This window comes from Mastacembelus armatus, chromosome 14, assembly GCF_900324485.2.
Source record: "Mastacembelus armatus chromosome 14, fMasArm1.2, whole genome shotgun sequence".
Classification (NCBI taxonomy): domain Eukaryota; kingdom Metazoa; phylum Chordata; class Actinopteri; order Synbranchiformes; family Mastacembelidae; genus Mastacembelus; species Mastacembelus armatus.
Window position 1 is genome coordinate 11,136,266 of NC_046646.1, and position 25,398 is coordinate 11,161,663.

Below are 25,398 nucleotides of genomic sequence, written 5' to 3' on the forward strand. Positions count from 1 at the left end.
AACTGTGGTGCCTGATCTTTAGAGAAGACCGGCAATCCAAAAAGTTTCAGCCAGTGCTCAGTGTTTGCTCTGCAATGTGAGCTTCTCACAGCAGGATAATCTGCAAAACAGCTCATCATGCAACTAAAAAATGCAGCCACACACACATATACAGACATTCATCATTTCTGTCAGTTTGTTCTCACGTCGAATGAAATCTTGCTTTAGAGCAAATCTGCAGTCCCAGGATGAGCCCGGAGCAGATTGCGTGGCGTTCAGCTGGCAGCAGAATGTAACTTTGGGTTGCTAATCAGCTCTTTTTGAAGAGCTATTCAATACAAGTCAGGACAGGGGGAAGTTTCCAGCTGTATAGGCAGAAGGAAAATGTGAGCACCACCCAGTGTGACATTTCAAAGGAGGTTTAATGATCTTCTGTCCTGTTAACACACAGTGAGCACAGATATTTGGATGTGGCAGGCACAGCCAGTTTTCCAAGAATCACCTTTGCACTCTGACTAAATCTTCATCCACACAGAGGATTAACCTTCACCTTCATCCTGAATAATGTCCACCATCTGCGTCAGTTTAAGCAGCAGTGACACTGACTTATCTGACCCAACACTTCATATTGCACTGAAAGTGATGGCTCAGGATGGCTTCACTTCAGCTTCCACTCTGAAGCTTTGTACTGACACACAACAAAACTGAGCATGTCTTTGGACGCTGTCCGTATATTCACACGTCTGTAAACAAGAAATTAGGAGAGAGATGAATCTCTTAGGTTATACAACACGTGAAATATTAAGTATTTCCTACAACATCTCACACTCAACACCAGCACCGCACTATAAAAGACCATGTCTCCATTCTAGATGTGACTTTTTTGCAGTGTCCTGTCATGAAGCTATCTGCAACTGATGTGACTGTGTTTTCATTAAAAACAATTTGTAGTGAAAACTGCTAGAAACAGCTGTGTGTGTAAATGTTGAATGTACACAGTGGGGACATTGTAATTTTTCTGCAGAGATGCTAAAAGGGCGTTTGGATTTTCTTAAACTAAAGCGCACAAAGAAAGGATGCTGAGAGCTGTTTTTGTGGCGTACCTGTAGGTTAGAAAAGCTCAAGGTGTTTATCCTGCCTGAAACTGCGACACTATAGTTTTCCCTCAGACATCTTGTTTTTTCTCGAGTCGCATTTAAACGATCCAGCTTCACATCAAGTTTGTCAAAAACGGGGCTGTCAAAGAACAGTTATTAAAGGCTTTTAGCAGAATCGCTTTTCACTTTGAACCCGTCAGAATTTAGAGTCCGTCTGACAAACTGTCATATATTTAGATGCAACTAACCTTTAAGCTTTATTTTATGAAAAGACACGATTATCCATTCAGCCTCTGTCATCTGTTTGTCACAATCTGAATATCTGTCTCCCTGGCTGCACTTAAGAGATCAGTGCATGTGGAAAACAGTTGTTTCCAGCAAATTAGAGAGCCTGCCAAGGTTAGTTGTTGTGTTGAAGGTGTTCACTGTCAGTCATGAGGAAGCTTGTATCTGGTGCATCATAATAGAAATTTGCCAACACTGTCATCACACACACATGCTATAAAGCCTATAGACACTTCTGCCATTAGACATAAAAGATTAAATGTATTGAGAAATGTACAAGAGCTTGTTTTGATTGAATTATACTCTGGAATGATTAATCTGTTTCAGTTATCAGATACATGCTACAAGTAAATGCTTCAATAAAGTAAATTCTAGGTTGGAGAGTAAATGAGGTACATGTTCTCAAATTACATGCATGCAGATTTTGTTTATTTCTGGTTTTGAGCCACAGGGCCGACTTCTCTTCACACCAGGCTGACGCTGCCACCTACAGGCAACTTTATTGGCCTTTTAATGACCGTGTGAGTCTGTCTGTTACTGCATATCAAATAAAATGCCCCGTGGTGCCATGACAGTGAGTGGCATTCGGCATGTCATTGGTGCTCTTACATGCACAACAAATCGACAACAATAAAATATGCTGTTTTGTATCTTATGTATCGTTTACATTTTTGAGTGACAATGAACATATAATGAGCTTTTCATCCCAGAAATAGCTATTTTCAGCTGAGGGATGCAAGCACAGTAACAACCAACTGCCTGTCCCCTGCTGTCAAATCACGCATCATTAACCCTAAACTTCTGCCCCGCTGATGTTGACCCCATCGGTCTGCCTTTTGGAGGTTGAAAACAGACAATGGTTGATGTACCCAAGCCCCATGACATTAACATTAGTGATCCTGAACAACCAGATGTTTCTGCAGTCCAGCTACATTTATTCAGCACTACTGTGCTTTAAAATCTCATCAAACGCCTGATATTTCTTTCTAGGTCACTGCTGGAAATAAAAATGCAAATATACTTTTTTTTTTTTTTTTATACCCCTAAATAATGTCTCCACTCGCTGCCTTCATTTGCAGTCCTCTTCAAACACTCAACTATATTCATGCATTAGTAATATATTAGAAAAATATTAATCATGCTATTTAAATGAACCATCCATGGATGGCTGAGTGCTCAGGATGGTCTCATGTTCTCGCTCCGCACCATCTAAATGTTTAGTTTGTCCTGTGGTTTGTTCTTCTTAAGAAAAGCCAGAATATGAAAAGTCTACAGATTCTGCAGGTTTATCAGTTTTATATACGCATTTGTCTGTTTTTTCATATGATCTCTTTAATGTGCAGGTTTAATAAATAAAGTGTTTCATTTTAACATCATTTTTGAAAGGTTTTTAACATTTGGAGAAAGTCTTTTCCCCCGCTTTCTGTCTCCCACCTTCTAACCTGTATATCATTGCAGAGCGTTCAGCCTCACACTCAGCCAGAGAGAGGCCACATTCTCTCAGGTAGAGCTCCAGTCGGCGTCGCTCCACCAGCCTGTGCGCCGCCTCCAGGATCTGAGAAGCCAGGGCCTCTGACTCAGTCCTCTGGTCCGGGGACTTGCTGCTCCGGGCTCCAGATTTAGTCGCAATACTCCCGGAGGAGGACGATGCCTTGGGTTTCTTAGTGATGCCATAGAGGTCTTCCACTGAATATTTCCCACCCTTACCTCCTCCACTACCACCACGGCTGGCAAACATTGCTATCTGGAATGACAATCTAGAACTGATAAAAAAAAAAAAAAGTTCTTCCCTTTTGCTCTGTTTTACCTGCTACATCTACTTTAGGAGAAAGCAGCTCCTGAGTTAGAAACAAAACAAGGCAGTGCTATTTTGATAGAGACTGGTGGATCAGACAGCAGACTGGCGGAAAAGAACTTAAAGGCATCAGTAAAATATCAAAAGGTCTTGATTGCTCCTTTGTGGAGTCTAAATCCAAAATAAAACAAAGTCAGTCCTAACATGTCAGCAGCAACACCCAGTCACAAACAATGACTCCTGCTGATGTGAGGTGCTTCTTTGAGTAAAAATGAATAGGAAACGCAATCAGGAGCTTTCTCTCTTTATCTCTCTGAGGGATTTGTGTTGAAGCCCCACCAGCTTACATTTGTTCAGATTAAGAGAGCGCCCGGATGAAGTATCTGTTCTTGTGTGACTGCCATATATAATTTGAATCAGAGGAGGATGTGAGAGTCCAGCTCTTTGACCTCTGAACAATAATAACATTTTTTTTTTCACCTACATGAACAATTTATTGTTGGATCTGCATGAGGCAATGTCATCATAACTAACCTCCTCAATGCCTTCCAGCTCCTGTTGGCTCAATCAAAGGCAGAGCAGCAGCCTCCCAAAGCCTGGCACCAGCTTCAAGCCAGTGCATGAGTGCCATTGTCGGGGTCTGGGTTAATGCACGAGCCAAAAGTCCCAGTGCCCGTTTCTCACACAAACCATAACAAAGCAAAGAATGTATGAACATCTTTCTGCTGCATGGAGGGGAATGTAAAATCTCTTACTGCTTTAGAAAGGGAAAGGACTTCATCATCTCAAATGAAGACAGACAAACAGACAGGAGGTTGCAGTTTAGAAATATGATGACTCAGTCCTAAGACCAGTACTGGAAACCAAATGCTGAAAAACATTAACTTCTGCCCCACCACATAAAAACAGATTGTTATTTAGATTCTCCAACACAGATTTATGTTTCATTTAGTTAGTGACAAATGTTTGCACACACGTTACATATAGTAGGTTAAAAGTTGGATACATTGGATAAAGAAAAATATATCAGTGATTGAACGAATTAATGGAAATGCCCCAGTGCACAAAGGTCAAGCACACTGACTGACTCCATTTATCCATGTGTTTAACTGCTTCTGGTCCATCATCTTCCAGCTGTCACGGTGCAATGTTCCTAAACTACAGCCTTTCCTGTCTTTGCTGCAGTGGCTTTTAGAAGCAGAGCTCATCTGGGATTAAACTGCTGTAATCGCTCTTTCTATTGACGATAATCACACAGGCAGCTGGTGGAGGTCAGTCTTGATCTTTGGTGTAAATTACAATTGTGCAAACTTGTGGGTTTTCAGACCAGGGATATCTCCACCAGTTCTAAGTGCTGGGTTTATTATGATATGAAGTAGTATACAAAAAATATATGTCTGCATTTGTGTGACTGATCCTGGTCTCCATATTGTATAACTGCCAGGGCTACAACAGGAGAGTTTAGTTTTAGTAATCTGTTGCGTAACCGTCCAAAGATAGATTTAGAAAGACTGACAATATAGTAAGTAAGGAATATAGAGCACAAAACCTGACTGAGTCAAGCTATTTTTGCCATCGTGTACATAATGTACAGTTAGAGAAAAGGAGGGTTGGCAAGATCAGTTGTTAGTGAGAGAAGTGGATCTGCTGCAGATGGAGACAAAAAAAACGTACCTTTTTTTAATCCAAAATCATGCCAACACTGTTTAGGATCCTCATGGACTCATTGTTACTCAAACATAAGCCTAATTACACACCACTGCACCAAAGCCAGATTTATTTGACTGTACCTTAATGCAGAGGAAATTTGCAGCTCCCTGTCTTATAAAATACCTGAATGTTTTACTATAAAATTTATTATTCCAGTATAAAATAATATGGCATTTTACATTTATTTTATTACTAATGACACTGTCCAACTAATTTGAAGCCTTCATTACATATAATTCTTGCACAGTCCCTAAAAACAGATGGTACCTTAAATGCACTTTTCTTTCCCCTCTCACTGGCAGAAAGATTGTAATTAAATATTTCATTTTACACAAGTCCTTCCTGAATTTTATGAGACTATCGCACTAAAATGTTTTCATGTATTTCCCCAGATTAACATTTACTGCTATGAGACATTGCTTTGGTGTGTTGGCAATATTATGTACATGTTGTTGAGGCGGGGAAGCAGAGTTCTTATTGTTGTTATTGCTTTGTGTTGTGTGTTTACTGTTTCTGTAACTGGTGTGGAAAGGTGAAAATATACATAATGAGCCATTTCACCTCTTCCCCAGGGAGGAAAAGTTTTGCATGTATAAAAAGGCAAAGAATTCATTCAAACAAACAAGTTTGATTTTTTTCATAGTGACTTTCAAGCAGATGGTTTCATTTTAACTTCAATGTTCGAACGAAATGTATAAGGGAAAATACAGTCAGTGTGTGTATGTATGTGTGTGTGTGTGTTTGTGAATTCATATTTGCGCTCGCTCTGAAAATACCACCCTCTGACTCCGCTCAGGCCTTCATCTGTGACTGTCCAAGCAAAACATGACTCTGCTTTTCTGCCACACCCTCCCATGACCGCTAGGGGGCGACACAGCAGCACAGGTGAATAAAATCTTTTTTAAAAAAACAGCCATTTACTGTGTGTCTCATTTCAAGTTACCATGCAGGAACCACGACCAGCTCAAATTCCTCGCTGTGTCAGGGAGACAGACATGGTCATCAATAGTTTAAATGTTGTTTAAAACTATAGAATGAAACACCTTCATACCGCAGATACAGGATCAGCCCCCTGTTCGACATATTTTGTAAATAAGAACCAGAACATTTCACCCAGGCTGTTGTCTCTCCTCTCGTGTCATGAGGGGGTGATGGTGCATGCTGCAAGGCGTGCTGTGGGGTTTGGAGAGCTCACTGTGCGTGCACACTGACAGACGAAATTACAATAAGAGTGAACTGTTGTGCTGTGCCCCTGACACTCAGACAGCAGGTTTTCCGATGATGAAGTTGTATTAATGTCTCTTGTGCTTAGTTAATGTGATCCCTGTTTGCAACCACGTCCTTTGTCTAAACTGGGTTTCACTTCCACTAACTTTATTTTCTCCTAACGAGCCTGTGTCACCGGTTGTAAGTCATAATAAATGAATACTGATTATTTTCTGTTAGAATAAACAGAGGGCACACTTTCTGCTCACTAGAGGGCGCACACAACACAATCAATAACCTACTGTCAGTGTTGTTATCCAGTCTTTTCTGGGTTTATTGTGTATTTGGAGAGGGCGCTATATTTTAACTGTGCTCAGTTGGAGAGTATGCTCAGGGTTGATTACAGTTAGTCTACTTTATTTCTGTAATCTGATTACATTCAATACTGCACAGACACACTTTGTAAACCTTGTTTTATTGTCTCCAGATGCCTGTTAAATCATAACCATATGGTTCCTTCCTCAAATTTCTAAGTGGGGCTCAGCACATGGGGAACAAAGGTGCAGGGGCCCAGGAAGAAACCCACACACACACACACACACACACACACATCTACAGGAACTGTTTCAACCTGTTTGGATAAATGAGAGTACATCAGAAGCGTTGATTATACTGCAAAAACATGACCACTCACGTTTAGCATTGACACTGTGAGCAAACTGTGTTTTTTAGGGTCAAGTTGTGACACATCTACAGGGGAGCCGTCTGTGTGTGCTCTTGTTTTTCTATTGCGGTGGGGACCACCACCTGACATATCACTCACATCGTGGGGACTGGTTTTCCCCATGGGGACCATGTCTCTGGTTTTCTGATTTTCCAGACATTTGTGTTTCGCACAGTGCCCTTAGTGGTCGTGGACAGTATTGCAATTGTGTGAATTTGCACTGGTGGGGCCCATTTTCCTGACAAAGTGTTAAAATGTGCATATGAGAAAACTATATTTAATGAAAATGATCATTGCGCACTTTATATGAAAAATCTTTTCATGATATGAAATGATTTTGCATAAAATCAACAAGGGGACCTATGTAATCACTATAATGTCATTTTAAAGACCACAAATTTTAAAATTACAAATAAAAAAAAATTATATATATAGTGGATGTATCTATGTAATTGTTAAATTTACCTAAATCAGCAATTAACATTTAAAATAACATGATGATTATATAATTATATATAAATAATATTTTTATCAAAAATCCTCAATCACCCAGCCAAGTTACTCCCATACCTAGGGCTGTGGGACTGAGGTGGTTGGAGGCTGAAGTAGAACAGCTGCGGCTTCTGTGTCGTGCTGGCTGTGCCAACAGGTTAGGACGGACTTATGTATAGACTACATTCAAAATTATGAATTATTTTGGCATTTTTATAGCTGACACTTTGTGATACAACTTTTAATATACAGCACAAGCACAGACCCATATCATGTATCATTTTCCATTATACTTGAGACTTATGTCCTATGTCCCCTCCACTCCCCCCAGTGTCAAAAGACCAAAAGACTGTTGCCTGACAGTATTTTTTGCCTCGGAAGAAAGTCAAAGCCTGGAGCAGAGTGAGACAGAGGAGCTGGTGGAAAATTCTGAGGAGCAGAGAAGATACAGCCGGCAAAGGTGTAACAGTGACAGCGCTTTGAAAGGCACAACGAGGTGGATGCACAGTACAGTGCACTGCAGGTGGTGTATTCATAGCATGTCCGGTACAATTTATGCATGAAAAATTCAACTGGGCAGGAGAAACATTTGTCAAAAAAATGATCCTTTTCCATCTTATGATTTGCTATTCAGTGTAGAATATTAAAAAGTACACAGCAGTTAGAAGAAAATGAATGCATTTCAATAAGCTATGGGTGTGTTGTGTAGGTGAAATATGATGAGCTGTGATGCCACCAAGCAACAGATGAACTCAGCCATAAAGCTGTTCAGACATCCAACAGTCCCTTTGCAAGTATCTAGACCTGCCATGTCTCTCCAGCTCAGCTGCTCTATCCAATCTGACAGCGGTTCTGGAAGATGGCCAGCAGCCTGAGTACAAAGCCCTCTTCATGGAGATCTTCACCTGCATTCCCAAAACCAAAGAGGACCTCAGTGAGAACAGGCGGCCAGTCAGGGCTGTGATTCACAGGGTTCTGCCCAAGGATTGCATTATTCTTCATCCTGGGACTTGTATTCATTTGTGTTTGTGAAAGATGCTGAGGAGAAACTTTGACGTTGCTTTGCTATAAAAATATCCATGGGCTGCAGATGAAACAGACACAATCTGTCCCTGTGTGTCTTAGACATACTGCAGTCCTCTTATCTGCTGTCATGTTGATGCACCTATGTTTCTGTCATTCAGCACTGTTCCTTTTATTCTGTCCTTATCCAAAAGTAAGTGTGTATATAGCACAATATAAACAGCTGACAGCTGAATGATTGCATTCTAAAGTTCAGCAACATCTCATCAGAAAGCTATTTATTGTAAAAAGTTCTGGTATATGTATACATCTATAACTAAGTATATACATCTATCTGGTAGATGTATATAGTTTTATTAATATGTCAGATAGATCTGTTGATTGAAAGTGAATTTCAGTGACTAGCTTGACTTCTAAATTTACTAGTATTGTCCATTTAAAACAGTATTCAGTATCTTATTCGTGACTACTTTCTTGGGAAAGAAATGCACTCACTGAATGTTGTTTGTATGCTGACATAGACTCCCCTCTAAAAGTATTGAAAAGTGAAACCAATTCGTTTATTGTTGCTGTAGACTGAAAACATTTGATATCAAAAGATGGATACGAGACAAGAGATCAGCATTTCAGCTTGTATTTCCAGGTACATACATCTGGATGTGATACACAACTTAGAAGATTGCACCTTTTGTTTGAACCAACCCATTTTTCATGTGAGCAAAAGTCTTGGAACATGTGACTGACAGATGTGCTGTGTTGCTGTGTTGTTGTGTCATTGACCATTCAAACAGTAAATAGTGCTGAATGTCTATGCTCAGTTTCAGATTTGTGTTTTGCCTGTGCAGACTGCATTTATAGTTAGAAATATAACCAACATGAAAACCACAGAGCTGCTATATATGTTTATTTCCATGTTAGTATTACAGCTTAGGTTGTATCTCAGGAAAGAATCCATAACAGCTATGCATTTCTAAAGAATGAAACAAAGTTTCTCCTTATATATTTTTCAGAAGTTTAGGGAGGATTTAATGTTATTGTTTCTTTGTTGATAAATATTAGGCACAGATAAGTCACAGTAAGTTAGTGTAATTAAATTAAAAGTTGTGTTTTCTGTGTATATTTTCTCTGCTGGTAACTGTACTGTATTGCTGCAAAAGGCATCATTGTATGATCATTGTTGACCTCTGTGAAGACTAACATGTTTTTGCTTGCAACTAACTATTAAATGCTAGTGAGTATTCTGTGTCCAGTGTCTGAATTAATAATGCTGCAGAAATGTCGTATTTTATTGGACCAGATGTATTTTATTAGACCAGTGGTATTCTATTGGACCAGTCAAATTTGATATTATTGGACCAGTCAAATTTGATAAGACCAGTCTGGCCCAATTGTATTTTATTTCATAAGTTGTATTTTCTTTGACCAGTTGCATTTTATTAGACCAGTTTTATTTTATTGGACCAATTGTCTTTTATTTGACCAGTCGCATTTTATTTGACCAGTCGTATTTTTCAGTCCAGTCGTATTTTTCTGAGATCATTCGAGTTTTTCAGAGTCCAGTCATATTTTTCTGAGACCAGTCGTATTTTATTGGACCAGATGTATTTTTCAGAGTTCAGTCATGTTTTTCAGAGTCCAATAGTATTTATCTGAGACCAGTCATATTTTATTGGAAGAGATGTATTTTTCAGAGTCCAGTCATGTTTTTCTGAGACCAGTTGTATTTTATTTGACCAGATGTATTTTTCTGAGTTCAGTCGTGTTTTTCTGAGACCAGTTGTATTTTATTCGACCAGTCATATTTTATTGGACCAGTTGTATTTTTCTGAGATCAGTCATATTTTTCTGAGACCAGTCGTACCAGAGACGAAATGTATTTTTCCCACACCAGACATATTTTTAAGGACTAGATGTGTGTTTCAGGACAATGTATTTTTCAGACACCAGACGTATTTTTCAGTGATCAAGTGTATTTTTCACTACCCGACGTATTTTCAGGACAAGACGCTTTTTTCAGAGACCTGACGTATTCTTCAAGACCAGATGTATTTTTCAGCAGCAGACATTTTTGTCAGAGACCAGTTATATTTTTCTTGTCCAGATGTACTTTTCTGACATCAGACATATTTATCAGAGGCCAGTTGTGGTTTTCTTGACAAGACATATTTTTCAGGACCAGATGTATTTTTCAGAGATTATCAATCAAATTAAGAATAACAAATATAAAAGTGAAGCAACAGCAAATAAATATGCAAAATAAAAAATTACATTTACACTACATAGTCAAATTACATTTTGGAAATAATGTTAAACATGTCTCAATTAAGAATCTTAACTGGTACAGAGGCCAGAGAAGTCAACCATTATTTTTATGACCTATATAATAAACATTATATAGGTAATATGGGGCAAACATTAAAATATATAATATACAACATTAATGTAATACTATACAGAACCAATTGTATTTTGGACAAAAGATTAATGCTGGAAGTTTGGATCAGGTGACTCTGTGCTAATACAATGCATTATTAACCTTTCAATCCAACATAGGTTATGTAGATGCTTGTCATGAGAAATGTGGTCCAGAAGACATACATAAGATGTCTGGTCCCCTGCAGGGGCCAAAAGTCAGGTATGGTACTCATGGGGCAGCAGAAGTCAGGTTAAAAATTTGTGGTGAATGTTTCCATTTTTTGAGTCATTTTCAGTATGGAAAAAATTAAACAAGAATTTGGCAGTTAAAATCACATTTCTAAGCCATTCAGAACGGGTCGATCCCACGAGGACTGTCCCAGTCATGGGGCCCCACCATGTATTAAAAACAGGTATTTATGTGTGTATGTGTGTATGTGTGAACAGAACAGAAGGCCTGGTTAATCTGTAAGCCTGCTGTGAGAGGGGCTGCATTAAAAAGTGACTGAATACAGTTTATGTTTTACATTTAGGACAAACCAACTGTTCTCAGTACAACAACCTACATGTCTGATTGTTTATTTAAAGATTCTGTGTTTACTGTAAACATTTACAAAAGTAGCTCATTTAGACTCTTGGTTCCCACACTATAATTTATATTCAGAAAAAGAACCAGCAACCTCAGTAAACGTCAACAGCTATGACCACAAAACAAATACAAAGATCAGACTCCACTGTGATCATGAGACGCCACCTTAGATGTTTTATGCTGACGTTGTTAGGAAGTTTCCCCCATATCTCTCCATATCAAAGATCATCAAACTTTGATTAAATTAAACCTAAAAAAATGCCTGGTGGTCAGTACAAAAGGGCTTTGTTTCTTAGTTTGTGACGGGACGGCTTTTAGAGGCTTCACATTTTTCGGCTGATGGTAAAGATTTGCAGGGTTCAGAGGTGAGGAGGAGTTGGGTTGAGTTAGAACACGAAGGTGAGACCTGTGTGAAGGCTTCAGCATCAGAAACATATTTAACATGGGATGTTTGCCATTTCTAACCACGGTCTTTTCCAGTTCCACCACAGACACACACACGCACACACACACACACACACACACACAATCTATTTGGTCACACACAGCCTTTCTGCTTCTTTTTTCTTGGACTTTTTCAGCAATTTGATAGTTTTCCTCTGCTTTTATTTCCACCCTTCTAGCATAGTCCTAGATGCAGATGGATTGAGTTTCAGAGTATGAGGTGATTCACATGAAGAGCATAAGAAGCAAGAAGGTCACACTTCTTTCATTTCGTCACAGAAGGGCAACAAGCACATCTTAGTGGAGCAGAAAACAAAAGGACGCCAAGGGGGAGATGGATGGTTGCCGTGTATGTGCTGAAAGATGAGACACAGAAAGAACCTGAAAACCCCTTGGAAGGAACCAGTCACTCATCCTGGGGGTGTTAATGTTCCTGTTCATCCTACTAACACCTGCATCGAACACACGATCTGCTCTTTGAAGCCCGATGAAGGAGAAGCGGATACCAGCTATAGTTGTGACTTACGGCCCTTTTTACAGTCATAATATGTAGTGGCGGACTATTTGGCTTTATGAATAATCCATTTTTATGAGCAAACAGATGCACGAGAGAGCAGGATGAATCCATACGTGTAGCTGTGGCCAGATATATTTTTCATTTGGAATTAAGACACGTCAAATTAATTGAGATTAACCTAAAAATAAAATAATTGTGAAGTTGACATCCTGGAAGTAGATAATATAATAATATTTGAAAACTTTACTACAACAAACAATACCAACACTGAGGAGACAGCAGGGGCCTGTCAATTAAATGTTTACATTGATTAAGTGGATTAGGCTCATGATGACAAATACAAGACTAATTCCACGTCAAACTGTACTGCAGCATGACAGCATAATTAAATTCTTACAACCTTTATTTGACCAGGTGGATCAGCTAAGAACAAATTCTTATTTACTGTTCTGGCCTGGCACAGGCCTCTGCAAAGTCAACAGACATGTTGTAGAACAGCGGGGACCGACAACTTTCCAAGTGTTAGATCTAATACGAGACAGAGTGAAAGCTCTCTGTCGAGCAACGTTCCTCCCGTCTTTCACCACAATCACGCTGCGTGCACAGGTGAAAAATAATCTTAGCTGGCAGCACCGTGGATTTGCACATAAAAACTGGGCATTCTGATCAAATAGTCTGCGAGTCATCTCTGGGAGGAAATGTGGGACCTGAAGAACAGGGAGTGGGGTCCAGGAGTCCTAAATCTGTCCATGTTCAAGCTTCAGCTGTTGATAAAATTTCAGATTAAAAACTGAAGTCAGTCAGAAATGTGAAAAAACTTTAATGTTAAAGGGGCATTCCACCAAGTTTACCCACAAGGTTCTGTTGACTTTTTCCATTCAAGGAAGAAATTAACTAATTTCTGTGTTGTCTGACCATGTCGGAAAGCAAACGTTGAACCTGAGTGAGAGTGAAACAACAGTCATTCAAATATGGGAATGATGGTGCACACTTTCTGTCTATCCTTTGTTGTGCAAAGACTAAAAATAGAGTGTTTAAGAGAAGCTCAAACCCTGCTCATTTTCTCACGTCCACACACAGCCAACCACTGAAAATTACATCAACTGTTGGATGCAGCCCCCTCAAATTCCAGCATCAGATATTATGTGTGTGTGTGTGTGTGTGTGTGTGTGTAAGATGGGTCTAGAGGGAGGTTTCCAACGTTTCAGGAGATAACGCTAACGATGTCATTGGGGTTATCTTGACTAGAACATTAGACATGAGACTCAGTGTTTAACAGAAAGCCTGCATTACAACTGGGAGATGCAAACTTTTAAAAAAAAGGACATTTAGGAGGCAGAGAGGTGTATGAATTGAGTTGCATTATGGGAACTGTACAATGCAGTGTTTAGAGGCTTTAATTCAGGACATTTCAGCTCCAGAGTGAAACCATTTCAAATCATCTCAGTCCCTGCCCCCCTTTGCTTTCAAGCATACCTGTCCCACTGGTTGACCCCATCCACCCACAGACTCTCTCTCTCTCTCTCTCCACACTTGAATGCACACAGGAATGCAAGAGGAATGACACAATACAACCAAATGCTAAAACCTGGTCGGCCTGGTCTATTCTCTGCTTAACAGCAGCCTTAATGAATGGCCATTCAGATACACAGAGCTGAGCATAGATTTTTCTTTACGATGCAGTAGGGTCAGAGGTCACTGAAAGCACTGACAGAGGTAGAAACCAGATAAAGGCCCATTTCTCTGTTTCAAACCCTGAATCACACCAACAGAGATTCATGCACACTAAAACACTCGGTTGGGTTAAAAAACAAACACCCTTACAAGAAATGTTACTCATTGTTATTTATCTGCACTACATGGAAGCTCCGCTTTCATAGGTCTGTACTTTGTGGGCCACATGAGAACAGTAGAACAAGAAGAATGAGTCAGTAACACAGAGATAATCAAAGTACATTAATCAATGAACCTAACCACTTCTTAAAGCCCTTGCAGCTTAGCCTGGTTATGGGTAGCTCTAGAGATAGGAGACAGAAAAGAAAATTGTGTGTGTGTGTGTGTGTGAGCGAGAGAGTTTGAGTGTATGCTGTGCTATAAGCTGCTCTCAGCCCGAGGCACAGGAGAAGAAAAGAACATCTCTTCATGATTAAAAGGGGTGAGGACCAGGAAGGGAAACATAGGAGAGGACAAGCTTCAAGTCCTCGAGGGTAAAGGCTCTCTGGAGAAACAGAAGGCAAGAGGAAAGACTGTGAGATGGCAATGTGGGGGAAATGCAGCAGGAGTGAGACTCAATTCTCACCCCTATGGTCTCCTATTTCTTTCTCATTATTAAAAATGGGGCGATGGGATAGATGAGAGGCATGCTTTCAAAAAGAACCACAAAGAAGATGGAAAATATACCCACTTATATGCTTTACTTGCACATTTCTGCTATGATCTTAGACAGCTCAGGCAGGGGATTATCTAACCAAGGATAAAAACGAGATGGCCAAGAATCATTCATTTTGTTTGCATCTATGAGCAGTGAAATAAACCCAACAAGAGAAGAAAAAGGATCAAGTAAATCCAAAAGCATCAGTGTGTTTTGGCCATGGTGGAGCGTCTTTGTTGTGTTCCTCCAATTTCCTTCAAATTCAGGACAGAGGCCACTAGAGCTGCTGGGACATAACACCCTGGTATCAGATGGGAAACAGGTAAAGTATGTGGGTTTTTATTTCCAGGCCAGACAGGGACTTCTTATGAGGGCTACAAGATGACTTCCACATGTATTTGGGCAGTTTTCATGCACTACTTGAACTAAGAATTACTTTGATGAGACTGAAAATCTTTTAGAGGCCATCTGAGAAATGAGTCCTTGATGTTAAACTGTGCTATGTGTATTTATTATGAATCCCAAATACAGATCAGCCTACAAACAGCAGCGTATTGAAAACATACTGTATCTATTTTATATTTCAAAGTCGACTTAATTGAGATCTTCAACATGAAGACCACTTTTCCCATAATCTTCAAAAGGAATCCCTCAGGCTCTTGCATGGCATCACCGGTGTGTCTGACTGTGGTCTAACAAAAAATTATATTAGGAAAAAGAATGGCTGATTTGATGGTATAACATCCATGTGGAGATAGCACAGCCACTGCAACATTGCAGCTATTACATTATAATTTTCAGTGTGCATTAACCATATTTGAATGTATGTTATTCATCACTTCAAACTGCACTTGAAACCTCTAGAAAATGATCACATATTAAAATGTAAATGTCTGAACTATTAGCAAAAAATATATTTTTTTTGCTGAAAAAAAAAAATCGTCTGCTGATCAATAAAAAAAAAACAATACAAAACCTATATATATATATATTTTTTTACTATGGCATAAAGTGAAAACCGTTTAGAAAAGGAACACTATGCATTTTGTATTCATCCCAGTTGTTTGTATGAAAGTTAGTTGTTTAAGCTCCATTTTTCTTGATTCACTGCAGCTACCTGGGGACAATTATACATGACCTACATGTCAAAAAGGCCGGTATTATCCTCCAAGAGATTCAAAGTCTTTGAACAATACTTTGATATTTGAACTCCAGTCTGTTATTGTTATGAGTGTGGCTCCTCTGCTCATCGTCATAAATGAAGAAACGTTTTTTTGGGGTTTTTTTTGTGCAGCTTTGGGCTACGCATCCGGCATGTGATGAGGGAAAATAATACACTCGGAATAAAATGTGAGGGTGTGCTGCTGCTAATCAAAAAGCATCTCCACAGTGTGGTTAGCTTTTTATTCAGACAGCTATGGGTACTGCGGGCAACAAGCTATTTCTGTTAGCTGTGAACTATCTGGTAAGACTAATTTTTGTGTAGCTTTGGGCCAGAAACTACACAACCAGGTTATTATGAACGTAAAAAATATAAAAGAAAAATTAATTTCAAAGTCAAAGTAAAAAAGTTAAAGTTTGTCTAAATGAGACAAAACGGAATCAACGATGAGAGAGTTCTGCTTTATAAAAATTGGCATTTAAAATCACAACGATGACTGAACGGCACCAGAAGGTCGGAAGAAAATACAGAATATGAGAATTAAAAATGTATCAGGAAATTTCAGGTTATATGAGTTACAACAGATTTGAGGCCAGATTGCATCCTAACTGTCTACATTGAAAACCAATTCTACAGTATGATCTGGTCTCTGAGTCCACTTGGTCCTTTGTTCAGTCTGATTAGAATAACACTGAGCTGCCAGCAGAAACACAGGCAGGACAAATAACAACACTCCAAGAAAAACACATGAAGTTAAGATTAGTTAAGATTACAAATCACTCTGAAATGACAAAAGTGCTGATATGTCTCTGTATCTCTCTGCTCCTTATACATTTCTGAGCTGGTGAGGGGAGAGTCAGACTGAGGAAGATGAGAGAACTCTGATTAGGACAAGTACAGTGCTCTCCAAAGTCTGCAGTTCACATCACACCTGAGTAAAGAGGAGGTCATGATGAAATAAAAAAAAAAAAAAAGAAGCAAAATCCAACAGTTTAAAATATTCAGTCTTGAAGTGAAAAGTGTCTTGTTCGGTAATGAAATCCAAATGGACTCAATGGCAAGACACTCAGAGTGAAAGCAGATCTCGTTCATAATTACACAATAACACGAAAATTGACTCCTTGGATTGGCAATGACATTTCTTTTAGTCTCCTTTGGTGGTTACATTTTACGGGGACAACAACCCTGTCAAATGCCAGTTTTCATAATAACATGATACTGCTGAAATATTGTAAACTCTGCTATGTCTCTCCTCTTGGCTGGTAGGTATAAAAATATTGACCACAAACTGTAAAAATGAGACAGTCTGCACAATATCTGCTTCATCCTCTGGTCACTGTGGGTGAGAGGGACTCGCCAATGTCTGGATGACTTTCTCATCCTGATGGGAAAGTCATCTTTAGTTGCTGATTTTTAATCTTCTTTTCATGAATAAATTCTGCCACTCTCTGAGTCCATCTTCAAAGTGGGTCACAGAGAGAATCCAGAGTGCTCTCGGTGCAGGGGTGCACGAGTGCACTGCTGTTCACGTCCAGGTTAGGAGACAGGTATCCTAGAAGGTCACGGTTGCTGTGCTCTTGTTCCGAAAGGTCATTGTCTGGATGCTGGAAAGGATTTTTCTCTGATGTCCAGCCAAAGTAACTCCCATGTGCAGCAGGTCCCTGAACACAAACGACAGGGGAAAAAACTAATTAAATAAAAGTAATATTCACTCAAGTCTTTGCTTTCAAGGTCTCTATAGCCTTTCATACTTTCAGTCCTGACATTAAAACATTTAGAATTTCACATGTTGCATCTTTACTACTTATATTGACAGACAACGTCACCTCAATCACACTGCAACTCTCCATCGTCTCTGGGCCGTGTGTGAGCTCTAAACTAACACTGAAACAACACACAGCTACCCAAGAAACATTTAATAGCAACTGTCCAACTGACCCGTTTCAATTCAGCCACCATGTCACACACACCGTCTTCTATAGTCTTCTATATTCACATAAACCTCCTTAAATTAAAGCTGAGACTTGAAACTTTAACATAGTACACATTATTTTGTTCCAATTCAATATTCAGAAGCACGGGGTCTAAAGAAAAAAAAGGTCTACCTGTCCAAGCACAGCCTGGACTGTAAATTCAAAGTGAACTGTGAAAGTAAGTTCATCTACTTGCAACTGCCACTACTAAAAGCAAGGCTATCTGTCTGATCCAGTGGCCAAGAGGCGTGAAGTGAAAGTAAATATTAAGTTAAACAGAAACTGGAGACAGAAACTGACTGTGTGGTGATCTGAGCCAGCTGGTCCACAGAGTTGAAGCCAGCCTGCAGGAAGCTGTCTTCATAGCGCTCCATCTTAATGGCCCTCAGCCACTCTCCCACCGAGGCACACGACGAGAGGGATGAAGGTGCACGCTGATCCAGCAGGGGGTAGGACGGCCTGGGGGGAACAGAGTAGAGAAACAAAGAAGCGACTTACACACGCTGTCACCAGAACATTAGTGAGGAGCTTATATGTGTCCTGCAGCAACATTCCTGCCGACAAGCTGAGGTATCATCTAAGCTGAGTGACTGACAGGGACAAACAATGGGATTTGTCAGGGTGGAGTGTCCTCTGCTGTAAGCTACCAGCTGACAGGCAGAATGTGGAGGAAGGGAAATGGGCACAGCAAGTGGTTGACAAGTCACTGCAGGACACAAAGGTGGTACATAAAACGGGGCAGTAGGAGGAGGTCCGACTGTCGGAGCTCTAAATGGACACCAAGAAAGAGACATTATGAAAGCACAGACCTGGTTCCTCCTTCAAGCTGTGCATTTGCTGCCATTGTGGTTTATCAAACGGGGTTTTCTGTTAGTCACTTAGACAAATATGCATTCTCACCCTGCTCCCTCTTGAGCCACTATTTTCAGTGACGCAGGGTTGCGGATCAGCTTGTCTAGAGCGCTGACCAGGTCTGCGAAGCGAGGACGCGCCGAGCGGTCCTTCTGCCAGCAGTCCAACATTAGCTGGTGCAGGTGGGTGGGGCAGTCAGGTGGCGGGGGGAGCCGGTAGTCCTGCTCTATGGCATTGATTACCTGATAGGAAGAAAAAAAGATCAAACTGATGGATTAACTGAATCGTAATTGAATCAATACCGAGATGCTTGAAGGGCTAAAAGATTAGCAGAGGTTCCGACATAAAGGGCAAGTAAACCAACCACAAGATAAAAATATTAGAAAATCCTGAACCTAAACCACCACAAGGACACAATGATTTTCTGAGGGACTTTTTTTTTTTAAGAATACAAATGCTACATTTATTACACTAATATTTTTGAAAAGCCTGAATTTGTGCTATGCTTATCAAAAACTTAAATATCCTTCACAAAAATTTCCCACCGGGGCCTTTTGCTCAAACTCACATCCTGGTTGCTCATGTCCCAGTACGGCCTCTCTCCAAAAGACATGACCTCCCACATAACAATGCCATAGCTCCACACATCTGAGGCTGAGGTAAACTTTCTGAAGGCTATCGCCTCCGGTGCTGTCCAGCGGATTGGGATTTTACCTCCCTGCACAGAGAAGAAAACAGTCAATTCTGCAAAACCTTACAAAAACATGGCCAGATAGAGCTTTGACAAAGAAAGTATGATAGTAATTTAATGAAGCAAAACCATGGACTTTCACTACACTAATACAGTATGGTGTTGGAATAATTAAAAATGGTTGAATATCATACAATTTGTGTTAAAACATTATTGGTTGACTTTCATTCACACACAGATCTATGAATACCATGCTGGAGAATGAATTTAATAATAGTGTCTCTTCATATGAAGAGGACTGTCATCTCACCAGAGAGCTGGTGTAGGTTGGGTCAGAGGAGTTCTCCTGCAGGAAGCGTGACAAGCCGAAGTCAGACACCTTGCACACCAGGTTACTGTTGATCAGGATGTTGCGGGCAGCCAGGTCTCGGTGGACGTAGCTCATCTCTGCCAGGTACTTCATGCCTGAGGCAATGCCACGCAGCATACCCACCAGCTGGATGGGCGTGAACTGGCTGTCGTTCAGCTATAGAAGGAGAGAACACTTCAGTTTGTGGGTGAGCAAAGACAGTGGTGTGTTTGGATGAAATAATGGGGCGTTTTTTGCACAGTATCTCAGACTGACCCTCAGGAATGAGTCCAGAGCTCCGTTCTCCATATACTCAGTGAGGATCATGACTGGACAACTGGCCGTGATGATCCCCTCCAGGTGGATGATGTTGGGGTGCTGGAACTGGCCCATGATGGACGCCTCAGAGAGGAAGTCCCGTCTCTGCTTTTCGGTGTAGCCTCCTTTTAGTGTCTTTATTGCTACGTAGTTTTCCTTTTTCCCAGGAATCCTCAGCCGTCCTCGACACACTTCCCCAAACTCTCCTGTGGCGCAGACACATGAACACACATCAGAGCTGTTTTCACCACATTAAGAGGGCGGCTGTTCACTCTGACAAACCACAGCTTGCTTGGAGCTAGTAGTGCCCTTTGGTTTGAATGAGGACTACTAACACTGCTAACATATTTATCAGTTAATTGCTTTATATACGCAGCAATATCGAATTTAAGGACAACGGTTTTAAATGTCACAGAATCCATTTAACTTAGTAAATTAGATATATTTTTAATAATGTTATTTCAAAAAAGGACAATCGGCAAGGCTACAGGAAAACATTCACTCTGTTAGTCTGCAGGAATAGTTAAGCAGTGCAAAGTTCACACATTTACGAATAATGGGAAAAGCATACAGCTGGAGCTTACCAGCACCAATAACCTCCTCAATCTTGACAAAGGAAACATCGATTTCCTTGGCAAACTCACGCACCGCCTCATTAGGGTCCTCGTAGGTGAAGGGGTCGATATAAACCTTGACCCCTTTAAGAGAAAGACAAACAGAGCCGTGGGAAAGGAAAAAAAGAAATGTTAACAGAACGAAGTGCAGCAATGCATCCAGTCACATTAAAAATGGTTTTCTTGACATGAATGAGTCGTAAATTCTGGTTGAGGTTTGACGTGCACGTCTGTGATCTGTTACCTTGGCCAACAAGGTACTGGCTGTTTTTGTCACTCAGCTCTGGATCCTTTATTTGACTGTGTCTGCTGCAGGTAGAAAAAAAAGTTTGGGATAAATAAACATTAGGAAGGAACCGCAGTTTTATGAAGAGTGTTTTTATTTATTTTTTTGGAAAACATTCCTAATGCTTTATCAATGTGATGAAAATCAGTAATCTTCCAATAACAATAGCCTCCATGACTAAAATACAAAATCCAAAAAAAGAACGCTGTTTGGCAATACTTTGCTATTACTTCAAGGACACTGTTCCAAAAAACACAACCATCATTTTACTTTTTTTTTTTTTTTTTTTTTTTTTTACATAAAAAAAAAAAAAAAAAAAACTGTGACATGGCTTTTGTTGGCCTTACCTAATCTCAAATGCACAATTCATGATGGTTTGTGGTAACAGTGAATGCCAGAGCCAAACCCTATGGTTTTGCTTTTTGACACAAGCGGCTCCATTATGATTCTGCTGGTGCAAACTCATTCCTGCAAGACTCTAACAACCCTACAGCTACTGGATCCCTGCCTTCCTTCATTTCTCTCCCTCTCCCACCTCATAAGCCTAAAATAGCAATAATGCACCACCCTCAGTTAGTGGCAGATCTGGGCTTCAGCCACTGGTTTGTATGTGCATAGGGGTGTGTGTGTGTGTGTGTGTGTGTGTGTGTGTGCGCGTGTGCATGTGTGTCACAAGGTCACAGCTATTGTTCTCCTGTCCTGTGGAAACAGGGTTGGGACGCCTGCATCCTGTCTCTCCCTGCCCTCTACCTCTATCGCCATCTCTCTCAATTTCTCTCTCTCTTTCACACACACACACACACACACACGCACACACACGCACACACACACAGACAACACTCTCTCTCTTTCTCCCTCTGATGGCATCCAACATTATTTACTCAAACAATGAAGCCTAAGGAAAATGTTCTAATGAGCAGGATAACTTTTAGCTGTGCAAGCAAAAGACATCATGAGCATTGCTTTGTGTGTGAACTGTCTCACAGAGGACAAATGGTGTGGGTAACAGAGTGCAAATCTAGTGTTGATAAGTTATGACTTGTATAAACAGAAGAACAAAGTGGTACAAAGCTGTAAAATTGGGGTCACGGTTGTTATTGGTTTTCAATTTTCCCATTTTTTTTCCCCATTTCTGGTTATTGTGTTTGGTTCTTTCCCCTCTAAATCTAAATTTTTTATCTGTCTTCCCTTGTTCTCACCGTATGCAGTAGGCGGCCACAAACACGAAAGTGACGAGCAGCAGCATCCCGACAGCGATAAGGATGCCAGGTATCAAGAATTGCGAGGCAGAGTTATGTCCTGAGAGAGGAGACAAACACAAGGGACAGAGAGGAAAGAAAAGGAGACAAACAGATGGACAGATAGTTAATGTAATGACAAAAAAATGCAGCAGGACTGTAGTAAAGAAGGAAAGAGGAAACAAAGGACTATGAACACAGGCAACAGATTCATAACACTGTACTGATTGTGCAGAAAAGAATTTGATAAATAAAATGAAGAAAATATGTTAAAGAAAAAATCTGCACGTGAAAGTCCTTCTTCAAGAATAAACAATCTTTTCCTTACCATCAGGCAGGGTGTGGAAGGCGTTTACTCGACTGAAGCTTCCATAACCGGCTCCGGTGCGCACCCGAACCTGCACTTCGTACTGGGTGGCTCTGCGGAGGTTGGTCAGCACAGCCTGGTTTTTGTTGCTCTCTGTGTAGTGGCACTGATCCTCACTACGTCGATCCTACCAAGTGCAAACAGAATTAGCTGGACTGGAAGTGAGTTATGTCTAGTCCAAATTACAGTAAATTACAAACTCATTGCTCATTGTCTTAACCACAGGCATGGCGGCTTACATACACATGCTGCAGCAGTGAAACAAAGTCTTAGAAATTAGACGGCCATGTCTTGAGCTGATATACTGTTGATTATAATTTTGTTTTCAACATATTTGTGCTTGCTTTGCACGATATTTTTAGACAATTCCTGCATGAGGAATTCCACATTAACTTACTTTATATTTTTTTGGGCAAAAGGTTTTCAGGAATGGTACACATAAAAGTAAAATAATGACATCTGAACACTATATGACCTTTACAGCAAAACCTCTGGTGCTGTCAGGGAGCTCTTACCTTCTCACAGTAGCGCAGCTGATAGTGCAGGATGGTGTAGTGTGGCTGAGCTGGGACTGGCCAGTACAGAGTCAGGCTGCTCTCTGTGGAGTCACTCTGCCGAATTTCAGACACCAGCGATGGCACTGCACAGACAGCCGGAGAATTATAAATACACCATGAAATTCTGGCTATTTATATCTTTCTAACTCCTACTATCCACCTCTTACCGTCATGGCTTGTGGTGATGTTGACACTTTCGCTGGCAGGGTCCTTGCCGCTGGACTGAGACACACCGTTGAGCGCCTGAATAGTGAAGGTATATGTGGTGTGAGGCAGCAGGCCCCACACCTCCACTCTGCGACCCTGCAGGCCGTGCTGGGCAGGCTGGTAGCTGACACTGTCTCCGCAGGGGAGGCACGGTCCTTTGGTTGATCTGCATACAGAACACTTGACAGCATAGCTCAGGTCTGCTCTGCCGCCGTTGTCCAGAGGCTCGTTCCACTCCAGGCTGAGCGTCGTGTCATTGATCTGGGTGACGATGCTGCGTGGGGCTGATGGAGGTTCTATAGTGAGGAAAAAGTTCAACTGATTTAGGATTCCTTTTTTTTATAAATACGGGAAATGAATGCCGTAATAGCAAACTATCCTGCTAAACAGAAACAGTCTGGAAAATACACTTTATACAAAATGTTGGTTGTAGCTTTATATGTAACATATAACAAGTGATATAACAAGGTTAAATGTTTCCCTTAACCGTAGTGCTGTGAGAGCAGCTGTTGCCAGGTGTTGCAGTTGTTGAAACTTGTGTGAGTCAGTGGAGCCATTGTAACGTTAGACATACAATTAAATACATTCAGAAAGCACTAGCAGTCTTCTCCCAAACACTGTCAAATTATTCAGCCATAAATGTCACATTTCATTTTGTCGCTCAACCCTCATGCAATCACAGTGTATAAAATCAAATCCATTTGTGATCCCCTTTGTGTCATTTTACTGCTGCTTTACCTTTACGAAACCCACAAACACCATTTATGTTGTTCTGTACGTGCTGGAGACATTTTACTGGGTCTGCACATGTAGTCTCAAAGAAGAACAATGTTCCTGCAGTGGCTCCGCATCACAGCAGAAGCTTATGTGTTGCAGAATTTAACTGGTGAAATTACGTTTGTCTAAAACTGGATGATAATGATCACCGTCTGAAAATTGTAAGAAAATAGCTATTGCCTGAAGCCAAGCATAACTAAACAGCAATACCACTCAGCCACTGCGAATGACTTTCTGTTCCTGCCAAGGAGACAGAGCTTTGTCACTGAGCCTGCAGCTAACTTAAGTGTTAATAGCGTTCTCATTAGAAACCCAAGTGGGGCAACATCACAGACAATCTGGGTGCGTATGAATTCCGAATTCAACATTTGGGAATGGGGATTTTTCAGACGTGGTGCATTTTAGGATTTAACAATCTGAATCCACTTTATTATTTTTAGAGGAGAAAGGCTGCATCCTTTAGAGATGGCACAACCTGCTGGCAGTTTTGCATGCAAAGTGAAAATATAAGTGATGGGCAGAATTGCACAAGCTATCCAGAAAAAAAAACAGAAAATGTAATAAGAATGGTCTAATTTAGTGATTCATAATTAAGACATGGCCTTTGTTATTATAGTTATCAGTAATAATAAAATTGGTGGATGTAAAGACTAGTTGCTAGCACACCTGCACAGAAAAGAAAAGTGTCAGCAGCTCCAACACTGAGTTTCAAATGATTTCACATCCTCTTGTAAGTCATTCCAAGAGAATACACCTAATTAAAAAGTCCCTCCCATTCACACATCCAACATGTGGCTGAATTAACATTCCTGAATCTGCATGGAGGTGTCACTCGAGACCATCAATGCCTACTTCATTTTAGAGAGAAAGCCCAACCCCCAACAACCTGTAACAAAAGGCATGCATCTCAATACCCAGCACTGCCATAAAGGACACAAAGCAGATTGGAGGAGCCTGGCTAAATTACAGCAAAGGAAAAGAGAAACAGAGCCAGGGGATGGTAAAAACAAAGTGAAGACGAGCAGGTGAAAGTAAAGGGTGAGAAACGACGAGTAGATGCTCGTGCAGTTCGGCGCCTCTGCATTTGCATGTAGATTTGTGCATAAGTGCTGTCGTATGCATACTTACTGGTGCATGGGGTGTCGGGAGCGTCAGATTCTGCACGTAGGAATCCAGAGCGACACGTACACACTGACGCCCCCCTGATGGTGGTGTGGCTGAATCCAGGGCAGCCTGTGCATTGTCCCTGTGTGCCCGACTTGAACTGACCCACAGGACAGGCTGAGGACGACAGGACAGGAGCACAGATAAAGCCAAAATTATCATGCTATTATTCTGTGTATTATCTGTGAAGAATACA

General features: G+C 40.7%; 1 protein-coding gene across 1 annotated transcript in view; it reads right to left on the reverse strand.

Annotated features, from left to right (window-relative positions):
* Positions 1-16,256: 16,256 nt before the first annotated feature.
* The window catches only part of ephb4a (eph receptor B4a), a 31,859-nt gene continuing 22,717 nt past the window's right edge, over positions 16,257-25,398 (reverse strand). Inside the window, exons 5-17 of the mRNA XM_026328088.1 lie at positions 25,167-25,319; positions 23,222-23,557; positions 23,013-23,137; positions 22,459-22,624; positions 22,092-22,191; positions 20,851-20,915; positions 20,577-20,690; positions 19,951-20,198; positions 19,636-19,851; positions 19,203-19,352; positions 18,683-18,876; positions 18,083-18,241; positions 16,257-17,470 (exon numbers count right to left, since the gene is read on the reverse strand). Of these exons, the coding sequence (XP_026183873.1) occupies positions 17,362-17,470; positions 18,083-18,241; positions 18,683-18,876; positions 19,203-19,352; positions 19,636-19,851; positions 19,951-20,198; positions 20,577-20,690; positions 20,851-20,915; positions 22,092-22,191; positions 22,459-22,624; positions 23,013-23,137; positions 23,222-23,557; positions 25,167-25,319 (2,135 nt within the window). The 3' untranslated portion in view covers positions 16,257-17,361. The remainder of the gene's footprint in view (positions 17,471-18,082; positions 18,242-18,682; positions 18,877-19,202; positions 19,353-19,635; positions 19,852-19,950; positions 20,199-20,576; positions 20,691-20,850; positions 20,916-22,091; positions 22,192-22,458; positions 22,625-23,012; positions 23,138-23,221; positions 23,558-25,166; positions 25,320-25,398) is intronic.